Source organism: Cololabis saira, chromosome 14 (genome assembly GCF_033807715.1).
Source record: "Cololabis saira isolate AMF1-May2022 chromosome 14, fColSai1.1, whole genome shotgun sequence".
Classification (NCBI taxonomy): domain Eukaryota; kingdom Metazoa; phylum Chordata; class Actinopteri; order Beloniformes; family Belonidae; genus Cololabis; species Cololabis saira.
Window position 1 is genome coordinate 45,051,502 of NC_084600.1, and position 12,275 is coordinate 45,063,776.

General features: G+C 37.1%; 1 protein-coding gene across 1 annotated transcript in view; it reads left to right on the plus strand.

Annotated features, from left to right (window-relative positions):
• Positions 1 to 1,847: 1,847 nt before the first annotated feature.
• LOC133459405 (CD166 antigen homolog) overlaps positions 1,848 to 12,275 on the plus strand; it is a 38,333-nt gene continuing 27,905 nt past the window's right edge. The window contains exon 1 of the mRNA XM_061739299.1: positions 1,848 to 1,961. Coding sequence (XP_061595283.1) covers positions 1,874 to 1,961 — 88 coding nt within the window. The 5' untranslated portion in view covers positions 1,848 to 1,873. The remainder of the gene's footprint in view (positions 1,962 to 12,275) is intronic.

Sequence of the window (12,275 nt, forward strand, 5' to 3'; positions counted from 1 at the left end):
CATTGTTTTTGTCCTGTGTCAAATGAATGTCTGTAAAGATTGTGTGAGAAGCTTCTTCCATCTACTGCAAAACTAATCTACCTACGGGAATTAATAAAGTTAACTTGAACTTGAACTTCAATCCTACACTGCAAAAACTCAAAATCTTATCTTGTCTAGTTAAAATGTCTAATTTTTAGTCAAAAAATCTCATTACACTTAAAACAAGAGTCATTACCAGAAAAATAACTTAATAACAGATATTTTTCTTCTCATTACAGTAATGAGTCTTGTTTTAAGTGTAATGAGATTTTTTGACTAAAAATGAGACATTTTAACTAGAAATAAGATGAATATTCCTGGTAAGAGTTTGAGTTTGTCCAGTGCACTCAGTTTTTTTTTCCTATCCTGTTTTTTTTTTTTACTTTTTTGTACTCTTTTTTTATCATGCATGTTTGAAATAAAATCTTCAAATCAAATCAAATCAAACACACACACACACACACACACACACACACACACACACACACACTGGTGTGTGTCATGACTGACCCAGATTTGAACCTGATGGAAACATTTGTTTTTCTTTAATTATAATGATTTTCCTCCAGAAATAAAGGAAATTCTCGGCTGCAGTGAAGAAGTGACCCGGTCCTGGTACCGGTACCTGGTCCTGGTACCGGTACCTGGTCCTGGTCCTGGTCCTGGTACCGGTACCTGGTCCTGGTCCTGGTACCTGGTCCTGGTCCTGGCCCTGGTACCGGTACCTGGTCCTGGTCCTGGTACCGGTACCTGGTACAAGAACCAGGCAGTGGCGTCAGTTCAGTCTTACTAAGATACAGCAAGGTAACGAGTCACAGAACTGAACTAGAGTATCAGTCAACACGTCCAGCAAATACTCATCACAGAAGTTTATGTAGCTGATCTGTGTGGTCAAGAAAACTGGAACTTTTTACAATGCAGTCTCACTCACTGCAAAATTTGACCATTTTCACCTGTTTCAAGTAGATTTTCACTTAAAATAAGTAGAAAAATGTGCCAGTGGAACTAGATTTTTTTTGCTTGTAATAAGAAGATAAATCTTGTTCCACTGGCAGATTTTTCTACTTATTTCAAGTGAAAATTTACTTGAAACAAGTGAAAATTGTAGTTTTTGAGTCTTGTCTTAAATGTAATGAGATTTTTTTTGACTAAAAATTAAACATTTTAACTAGAAATAAGATAAATATTCTCGTTAAGATTGTGAGTTTTTGCAGTGTAATAACTAGTGAAATCGATCATGTTGTTCTGATTTGCATTTGTAGTTATTTTATATGTATTAAGTAATAGAATAATCAATACAAATAGACACAGAGTAATTCCATAAATGTATTTAAAAAACAAACATCTACATTTCCCCTGAAGCCGAGGTGGCGCTGCCGGACCTTCAGACCCGACTGACGCCCCTGGAACCAGGACCGGTACCTGGATCACGTGACCCCGCACGCCCCAACCTCAGACCAACTTCAGACCAACTTCACCACCCACGCAAAAGTGAAACTAAACCTGTCGCCTCCTGAATCTGCGCATGCGCCGAACCTGGCCGAACCCGCGGTCCATTCAGGTCCAGACCAGAACCAGAACAGAACCAGAACAGAACCAGAACCAGAACAGAACCAGGGGGAACTTTGACGTCCAGGGGAATCTGTCGGGGATTCCGTCCTTATCTGGTTCTTATTGACCCGCCCCAAAGCCCCGGGGCCGAGGGAGTTCTAGGGACTTCCCTCTTTCTGTCTGTCTGTCTGTCTGTCTGTCTCCTCCTCTTTCTGTCTCCTCCTCCTCTTTTCCTGAGACTCTGGTTCATTTCTCTCTCAGTCCTCGGAGGTTCTGGTTCTGGTTCTGGTTTGGCTCATTTATGGGACTATTTCTCAGTGGAAGGATGAACGCAGCGGTTTTAATTCTGGTTCTGGTTCTGGGCTCCTGGACCGGGAATATTCTCTCAGGTAAGTGAGTCGGACTACAGACCTGTGACGTAACAGACCCGAGACGCAGGTTCAGGTGCGAGTGTGAGTGTGTATTATATATATATATATATATATATATATATATATATATATATATATATATATATATATATATATATATATATATATATATATATATATATATATATATATAGAGATATATAGATATATATATGTATATATATATGTGTGTGTGTGTGTGTGTGTGTTAGATCTATTGTTAACAACCGTCCCTTGAAAACCAGAATCGTCCTGTTTTTATAAACTAAAGTCTCGTTTTGAGCTGAAAAGAGACGAACTTTGTCCCGTTTTACTGTGAGAGTCAGAAAATAATCCTAAAATACCAACGGACAGAAGAATCTCGGTTTATCTCTGCTTTTACTAAACAGAGAAGATCAAACCCTCTAGAGAAAAGCAGAACTAAAGATCCAAATACCACAGGATGAAAAACCACATGTGCGAGACACATGTGCGTCTACAAACTCATTCATATGGAGGGATTGTAGCTCCTATAATGTAATAATTACACCCTATAATGTAATAATTACACCCTATAATGTAATAATTACCTATAATGTAATAATTACCTGTAATGTAATAATTACACCCTATAATGTAATTATTACCTATAATGTAATAATTACACCCTATAATGTAATTATTACCTATAATGTAATAATTACACCCTATAATGTAATAATTACCTATAATGTAATAATTACACCCTATAATGTAATTATTACCTATAATGTATAATTACCTATAATGTAATTATTACACCCTATAATGTAATAATTTCCTGAAAATGTAATAAAATTTGCACTTAACTCAATCGAAAATGTAATAAAATCCAATAATATAATAAAATATCCTGACGGATATTGTAATAACATTTTTACCAATAATGTAATACATTATTACGTTATTGGGAATTTATTACATGGAACTAAAGTCTGTAATTTAACCCAATAATCATTCTGGTGTTTCAAATCTAGTGTATAAAACATTCTTAGATACTTAAAACACAAAATGTAGAACTCTGGATATTACGTTATTTTTCAAATATTACATCATCAGTTTTTGAAAAAAAAAAAAGAAAAAAAGACCCACCTGAAAATGGAATAAATTCCCAATAATGTAATAATTATTGGATTTTATTACATTTTCGATTGAGTTAAGTGCAAATTTGATTATATTTTCAGGAAATTGTTACATGATAGGAAATTATTACTTTATAAGCTGCTACAGGGAGTTCTGCTGGAAAAATCTAACTCAACACCAAAATAAAATCTCGGCAACAAAAGTGCTGGCGACTGAGCGGGAATGTGACGTTAGACCAAACACTCGTCTGCTGGGACTGTGCAAACATTAAGATAAACTGGCTCCATGTAAATGCCCCGAAACAGGAACGCTGGTTGGAAATGGTCCAGGAAATCTGTGTTATGGAAAAATGGACATATTTTTAAGGATCAGAGAGAATGTATTTGAGAAGAACTGGGAAAAATGGAATATTTACATGAGACGTGACAGAAAGTGAACAGTGGACTGAATAGAGAATCATCCCCAGACAGTTAATGTTACTATTATTGTTATTCTAATCCGTAACTTGTTTGCAGTTTTGTGCCACTCACTTTCTGTTTGCACTTTTGTTATTGCACTAAAAATGTGCACCATTACAGGATGGATGTTCTGCTTTCTTTCTATCGTTTTATATTAATTTATACAGTTTTAAGTTAAGAAGGACAGGTTTCTGTTTATGAAAGATACTTATTTTATTCAGTTCATCTTGTTATTTTGTATTAAAGTGAATTGCTGGATGATAATTAGTTTTCCAGGTGTTTATGTTATTCAAAAATAAGAATCTAATTCAATTCAGGTTCGAGTCAAATAGTTAAAAATCATTTAACTCACAAAAAAAGGGTCTAAAAAACTTCCCCCGCCAGGAAGGAGAAGGAAACCGGTGAGGAGAAACTTATTTATTCTTCAGGGAGTTAGCAACAATCATCTATTGTTAAACTACTTTTTAGACGACTTGTAATCCAACCTGCTGAAAATGAAGCAGGAATACGTTTCTCCGTGTCTTGTTTGGACAGAAACCTCTTAATTCTAGCTGTTTTTAGGTGGTAAAAGGCAGATTCAGTGATAAACTTTAGATGATGTTGAAGTTCAGGTCTGAGTGAATAATTACTCCAGATTTCTGAATGATTTGTAGCTTTTGGATCGAGCTGAGACTGATCTGTTCCTTTAGTTTTAGGATCAAAATGATCCTCTGTCTTTTCTGTATTTAGCTGGAGAAAGTTCTGACATATTCATCATTGATTTGATGAATATAGTTAAGTTTAATTCCTCTTTAATTCAGAATTAAAATTAAATCCGATTTAAAATGAGTAAAAATGACCATCTAAACACCTAATTCTGAATAAAAATGGCCATTCTGAATTAAAGTTAATTCCGAAGTGGCTGGTTTATTCTGATTTTAAATCCCAATAGAATAATTCTGCGAACATGTATACACTCATTCAAAAAAATAAAAATAAATTAATTAATAAAATAAATATAAAAAATAAATAAATAAATAAAAGAAAAAACAAAAGAAAAGAAAAGAAAAAGAATAAATAAATAAAGTAAAATAAATTAAAAGGAATAACATAAAGAACAAACAAAATAGAATTAATAAAAAAGAAAATAAATAAATTAAAAAATGAAAGAAAAAAGTAGTATCTGTAGTAGTATAGTAGTATAGTATAGTAGAACTATTGTTCTTATTTCTGAGTGTTTATGAGCAGACGGAGTAAATTCCCTGCAGGTTTCTGTTTCTCAGCTGATACGTGACTGGTTTGGTTACATTCTCATGTCACAAACTATTCACAAACTATTCACAAACTATTCACAAACTATTCACAAACTATTCTGACTCATGGAAACATCCAGAACTTTAACTGACGGCAGGATGAATCAGAGCAGCAGCTTCTGAACACTGACTGAATCTTTGACCTGCAACTCCACAAACTGAAAAGAGGAAGTAGAACTTCCAGAGAAGCTCCGTCTCTGTGTCGGGTGTTTCCGTCATGATGATGTCAGAGTGATGTCAGAGTGATGTCAGAGTGTTGTTCTGCTGCTATTATGGGATGTTTCTAGGACTCTGAAACACTAACGTGACTTTTATTTTGACGGGTCTGGCTCCCGAATAAACAACCAATAAAACTTAGAGCTGGAGGTGGATGTTAAATCATTCGTAGTGTTGATTTAAATGTTGGATGTTAAATCATTCGTAGTGTTGATTTAAATGTTGATTTAAATGTTGATTTAAATGTTGATTTAAGTGTTGATTTAAATGTTGATTTAAATGTTGATTTAAATGTTGATTTAAATGTTGATTTAAATGTGCTCATGTTTCTCCGTCTGAGCAGCAGCAGAAAGAAACAGAATAAGAAGAATAACGAGATTCATCCAGAAGATTTTTATAGTTGTTAACCCGGCGGGGTCTGATGGGAGATGGATAAAAATTGTATTTTTTTAATTTTTGTATTTATTCTTTATTTCATTCATTGATAAAATAAAACAACAAACAATTTAATATAAACTTAACACAAACGTTCCTAAATTCTGAATGAAAGGGAGCAGAAAGAAGAAGAATCTTATTTAATCTGCCCCTTTTTCCCAAAAAATCAATTTACAAATAACGTAAATTAAAAAACAACAACAAAGTAAAGAAAAAACTAAAGTAAAATATCTGCGGCGACACAGACACTCACATTCCTGTTTAGTTCCCAAGTTACAATTCAGTTAATCCCATTCAACAACAACAATGTTTAAACCTTTCATGACACTGGGTCTGTCAATCAAATATATACAAATAAAAATAACATATTTCATTATATTTCCTTAACATTCTGGCTTTAATTGTTCTTTTGAATGTAAAGTTTGATTTGATTCTTTGTTTTCTTTATTCAGATTGTTCCATAAACTGATTCTTTCACAGAAACACAACGTTCCATCAGTTTAGTCCTGAATCTTGGTTTTTTTTTAAATCTCTGTTCCTTTTAAGTTATACTTGCTTTATAAAATGAAATAAATCCAGCAGAGTCATTAAAGTATTCGTGAGTAACAGCACAAACCCAGAATGAGAAGTTTAATCTCGGGGAAGCCGTGGGAACTTTGGGAAAGATCTGATTTCAGATTATCTACAATCACATTCTTCCTGTTCACACTGTCATTCTGCCGTTCATGTGTGTGCGGTTTCTAATGACAGATATCTACAATTCAGTTACAGAAATCTGCAATGTGAATTACGGATTTCTGCAACTGAATTACGACTAGCTGTAATTCCAGTTTCAGATTTCTACAGTTTATTCTGACTAGTCATAATTCCAGTTCAGGATCTCTTTAATTCCCCTCAATTCAACATATCTACATCGTCCTTTTAGATATCTTAAATTAAGTTTTGACTAGTCAGAACAAAGTTGTAGATATTTTAAACTGGAATTATGACCAAGTCAAAATGACGTAAATATCTCAAACTGTAATTACGGATAGTCATAATTTAATTGTAGATATCTGTAATCAAGTTATAGATATCTTGTAATGAATTAGAGACATCTCAAATTGGAGATATCTTTAACTTCCAATCTGCCTAGTCGAAATGTAATTACAGATATCTTGAATTAGAGTTTTGACTAGTCACAATGACGTTGTAAATATCTGCTATTTAATTTTGGATAGTCAAACTTGGCCATTAAATGTTTAAACGGCTGTACCATAGGAGGGAGAGGAGGGAAAGCCCTGGTGTTTCCCAACGGCTGCACAGGAAGTCCCTGCCCTGCAACTTCCTGTTCTGGTTAGGGTTTGTGACGAGTCAACTAGCGTCAGCAACGCACCCTTGTTTCATCACCAACACTCTCAGGGTTCCTACTAGGGCTGCACGATTAATCGTTAAAAAATCGCAATCTCGATTCATGCTTGAACGCAATCTCATTTCCAAATGACGACGATTTAAAAAAAAAAAAAAAAAAAAAATAATAATATTTTTTTTTTTTTTTTTTTTTTTTTTAAAGATGGCTGCATAAAAAAAGGACTAGGCCTATGTTGTAGGTTGTTGTAGTCCTGTCATGGTCAACTATCATGTTGTCATGTTTGTTATATTTTGTTAATGATTGTGGATTACATTTGGAGAAACATCTACCTTTCTCATCACCTGACACATATTGCACATAAATATTGTTAAAATTGTTATTGTTAAAATTATTTAAAGACAAGAGAGATGTTTATTGTTTTTATGTCCAATGTCAGCTGTTACAGCAAAAAGCAGCCAGAGGAATAATTTGTTGCCTCAGAACTACAGGATCTGTTACAAGTCCCCTTTCTGAAAGGGTGTTCAACTCAGGGAGGAACAAATATTGTTCAAAATTGTTATTATTGTTTAAATTATTCAAAGGTTTGTGTAAAGAAGACAAGAGATGGTTATTGTTATTATATTTTTGTTCAGCTGTTGCAAAGTTAAAGTAATAAGTGCAATAAATTTTATATTGGAAAAAAATCGTGAGAGAATCGTGATCTCAATTGTAAGCAAAAAAATCGTGATTCTCATTTTGTCCAGAATCGTGCAGCCCTAGTTCCTACCAACACTCTCAGGGTTCCTAACACTCTCAGGGCCGGAGCCGGAGACGCAGTTAAAGTTCACACGGCAGTTTTCCCGCTGAGAAACGAACTTCGTCTCACGAGTCGGGCTGGGTTTTGTTTAGAACCTCACGATTCCATTAGATTTTGATTCAATATTGATTTAAATGCTTCGATATCGATTCAGTACACTGCAAATCTCAAAATCTTAAGAATATTTGTCTTATTTCTAGTTAAAATGTCTCATTTTTAATCAAAAAATCTCATTACACTTAAAACAAGACTCATCACTGGAAAAAACAACAATTTTCAGCTGTTTCAAGTAGATTTTCACTTAAAATAAGTAGAAAAATCTGCCAGTGGAACAAGATTTTTTTGCTTGTAATGAGAAGATAAATCTTGTTCCACTGGCAGATTTTTCTACTTATTTCAAGTGAAAATTTACTTGAAACAGGTGAAAATTGTCAAATAACAAGTTATTTTTCCAGTGATGAGTCTTGTTTTAAGTGTAATGAGATTTTTTGACTAAAAATGAGACATTTTAACTAGAAATAAGACAAATATTCCTGGTAAGATTTGGAGTTTTTGTAGTGTAAGACGTAGAAATACACTAATACCTGTTGGCAATGTTTCATTATTTGTATTTTCACGCCTATAACACGTGGCATGTTACTTCACATACAAATGAACTGAGCAATTAAACTTAGCAGCACCAGAATGGCTCACTTATGCATTTGGACTGTAGTACAAAAGTTAAAATAAAGATAAAGACACATGACAGTTCTGTGTCTACATGTTGGCGTATCGTGGTTCAAGTGTGTACCATCTTCCTAAAACCGTGATTCTCCACAACACTGTACGGTGGAAGGTCCTGACAGACGAAGACGACTCCGTTAGCTTCTGTGACAGATCTTGGCGCTAGTTTGCAGACGAAGGCTTTGTCCAGTTGCATCTGTTTTGGGTCCACAGTTTTAGCCGTAGCTTGTTGCGTCCGCATGGTGTCGGCTTAAGTGGTTCTGCAGGTTTGTCGTGTTGCTGTTGTATTTTAGTTCTGCCTGGAACAACTGTGGCCCGTTTGTTTTGTTCCGATTCAGGGGCTAAATCGATACAGTTGTTTCGTTTTTTTCGTTTGTGGCGTTTTGTTCACAACCGTCTGTAGCTTCAAAGCTGTTAACAAGTGAACCAGCTGTTCTCTCATTGGTCAGAAATGAACGCAGACGGAGTTTCCTCTTCCGTACCCGGGAACAACAACAATGGTTATATCCAGTGTTGGGTGTAACGCGTTACAAAGTAACGTGTTACTGTAACGAGATTACATTCGCCAGTAACGCAGTAATGTAACGCGTTACAGTTGTAATTTGGGTAATCCCGTTATAGTTACTCTAAGACAAGAAAAAATACGCGGCGACACACACCGTACGCAGTGCGTCGCCGCGTACCCTACGCCATAAGTTCTGCGTTGGTGTAACGCAGAACCATAAATCAGCCTTTAACGTGATCTTACGGGATTTTACGGGATTTTACGGGACTTCTGGTGCTGATCTGGGGCCTCATCTATAAAGCTTGCTTGCGCAGCAAAAGCGCCTGAAAGTTGCGGAAGCCGCCTTCTACGCAAATCCTCGGATCTAAAAAGAAAAAACTAACCGAAAAATCTGCGTATCTTTACGGCAACTAGGACCCTCCCGTAAGAATTTACTTAAGACACGGGGAACTGGCGAGGCAGGCTGTGAGGTGGTGAAATGAAGCCAGATTCATGTCATACTCTTAATAATGTCATCACACATCACAACATATGTCAGGCTTAAAATAATAAAATAAAATAATATAGCGCTGATCGTGTCCGTCTGTGTGTGAAGCTCAGTCAGTCAGGACTCTGCTGCTGCTGCTGCAGCCTCTTCTTCACCCACCGCTTTAGGACAGAACAAATGAGGGGCTGCGTTTAGGGAGCCCCACGGAGCCCCTCATTTCTTCCCTAAAGGGACTCAGATTTTTTTTCATATGAGTTTTACGCGCGCGTGAAACCTTTAGGTGCAGGTGTATGGTGCCTAAATTATGGTCCCGCGTTAAAACGACGCAGAGCCTACGGCGTAGGGTACGCGGCGACGCGCACCTACGCCGTAGGCTCTGCGTCGGTGACGCAGAACCATAAACCCGCCCTGAGCCGCTCTGAGGGGAGACGGGAGAGGAGGAGGAGGGGGAGCGGGGGGTGGAGCGGGGCTGCGGGGCTGCGGGGCCGTTTTCGTATCGCTTTCATACAGTGTCTTGATAATTTGCAATTTAAGGCTGATCCTACCGTTAGTTTTTAAACTGTAAAAAGTAAGGGGAAAAAAAACATGGTTTTGAAAAGACGGGGGGACGTGTGTCCCCCTGTTGCGCCGGGGAACTCACGGCGTTTAGCGCAGCAAGGCGTGCTGCCACCCACTCACTTTATTTTATTGTATACTATTTATATACTTATTCTAACTTTTACTGTGACCACCAAATAATGTGGTTTTCCTGTCCTCCACATCATCTACAACATCTAGGTCTCCGTGAAAGTCAGTGTCACGGTGGCTGCTACTTCTCATTCATTCTGACGCCAAACCATGGATCTGCGCCAAACAGGCTGCAGAAAGCCACTGTGCATGCTCAGCAGGCTCATCCATATGCATTTCTGGGCGTGTAAAGGGGCGGATTCAGCTACGCAACCTTCCAGCTGGACTGCGTGGAAGTCTGCGTGCACATGGTTTTATTGATCCGGATTTTTTTTTGCGCACGGCATTTTCGGCTTTTGAGCGTACGTGCACTTTTAGTATGAATCCTACGCACTCCATTTTAAATGAGGCCCCTGGGCACTGCAGTAATAAGGTTCCAACTACAGGACTGTCTCAGAAAATTAGAATACTGTGATAAAGTTCTTTATTTTCTGTAATGCAATTAAAAAAAAACAAAAATGTCATACATTCTGGATTCATTACAAATCAACTGAAATATTGCAAGCCTTTTATTATTTTAATATTGCTGATTATGGTTTACAGTTTAAGATTAAGATTCCCAGAATATTCTAATTTTTTGAGATAGGATATTTGAGTTTTCTTAAGCTGTAAGCCATAATCAGCAATATTAAAATAATAAAAGGCTTGCAATATTTCAGTTGATTTGTAATGAATCCAGAATGTTTGACATTTTTGTTTATGTAATTACATTACAGAAAATCACAATATTCAAATTTTCTGAGACAGTCCTGTAAATGTTGTTCATTGACAATCGAGTTCTGGTGCAGCTCAGGTGATATTGGGGAGTAATCCAAAAGTAATGTAACTAGTAATGTAACTAGTTACTTTCAGCAACCAGTAACTAAGTAGTGTAAGGGATTACTTTTTTTTAAAGTAACTAGTAATATGTAATGGATTACTTTTTTTGAGTAACTACCCCAACAATGGTTATAACCCCTTTCACAGAGAGGATGCAAAGCGGCGACCGCCGCTGCCGATCCCATTCATTGTGTATGTGCTACCGGTGCAGACCGGACCGCTCTGCCGCCGAGCTCAGCGTTGGCGCCGCGCCTGCCTGCCCGAATTGAACATTTTTTAATTTCACTGTGTCTGTGACGACATCTCAGCACGTCCAATAGGAGAGAAGGTGGTGGAGGCTGCACCGACTCTTCTCCTTGGGCCGACTCTTCTCCTTGCTCTGCGGTCGCACATAAACAATGAATGGAGTTGTGTCGGTTGCTGTGTCGATTATGTTCTCACTAGAAATAAAAAAAACAACCGCTCCAGGTCTGGAATGGAAGCGAGCCGAGATCCTAACCCTAACCTCTCCTAGCATCTCGGCTCGCTTGTTTTGTGCCGCATCCGAGCGTGATTGTTGTGTTCACATGTACCAAACCAACCGATCTTTAGGGGGAAACGCTCCCTGTTTCGGAACAACTGCTCCAAACGGGACAGAGGTGAAAGCTCCCTTGCACTCCTCCCTACTTTTGTCCGTTTCTCGTTTTCCTTTAAATGGGAATTCAAAATGAGTCCAAACGTCTGATCTGTAAGATTTTCCGCTTGTCATCATCGCCATTTTATTGTTGTTTGGTCGCCTGCAGCCGCCGTCCACAAAACGCCAATCATAAGAAAATGTTGCCACAGCGCCCCCACTGGCTTGGAGGTGAATCATTCAGAGGTTTTGCTTACAGTTTTTCTCAGTCGCTTTGGTACATTTCTCAGATCATTCTCGACATTTGCAAAACAGTAAGTGCATTTCTCAAAACAGTTCGTACAAATAGCAAAACACCATGGATTACCTGCAAAAGCAAGTCTCTTGCTGAAAATCCTTAGTTCATCTCTCAAAATTAAATATCTGTGTCAATGAACGTGTCAGTGCATCAGAATCACAAGTGCTTGTGTCATTGTGTACGGATAAGACAGTCAAATTGCTTAGTCATGTTCCCTGTGAAGTTGTCTTGCAGTTCTATGTGGAAAAAATATAGTAATGCAAAACACAAAATTGAGTAAGATAAAATGTCACTGTATATAGTATACTTACTGTATATTGTAAAATGAAAGTAGAATACTGTCATATTGTATGAAGAATTACAGAAAGTATACAGTATTACAGTACAGTGCCTATTGTTAGATTACATACCTGTTCTGTCGACGAAAAGTCTGAACGATTGAGGACACAGTTGTTCTCCCAACATTTGGCTGC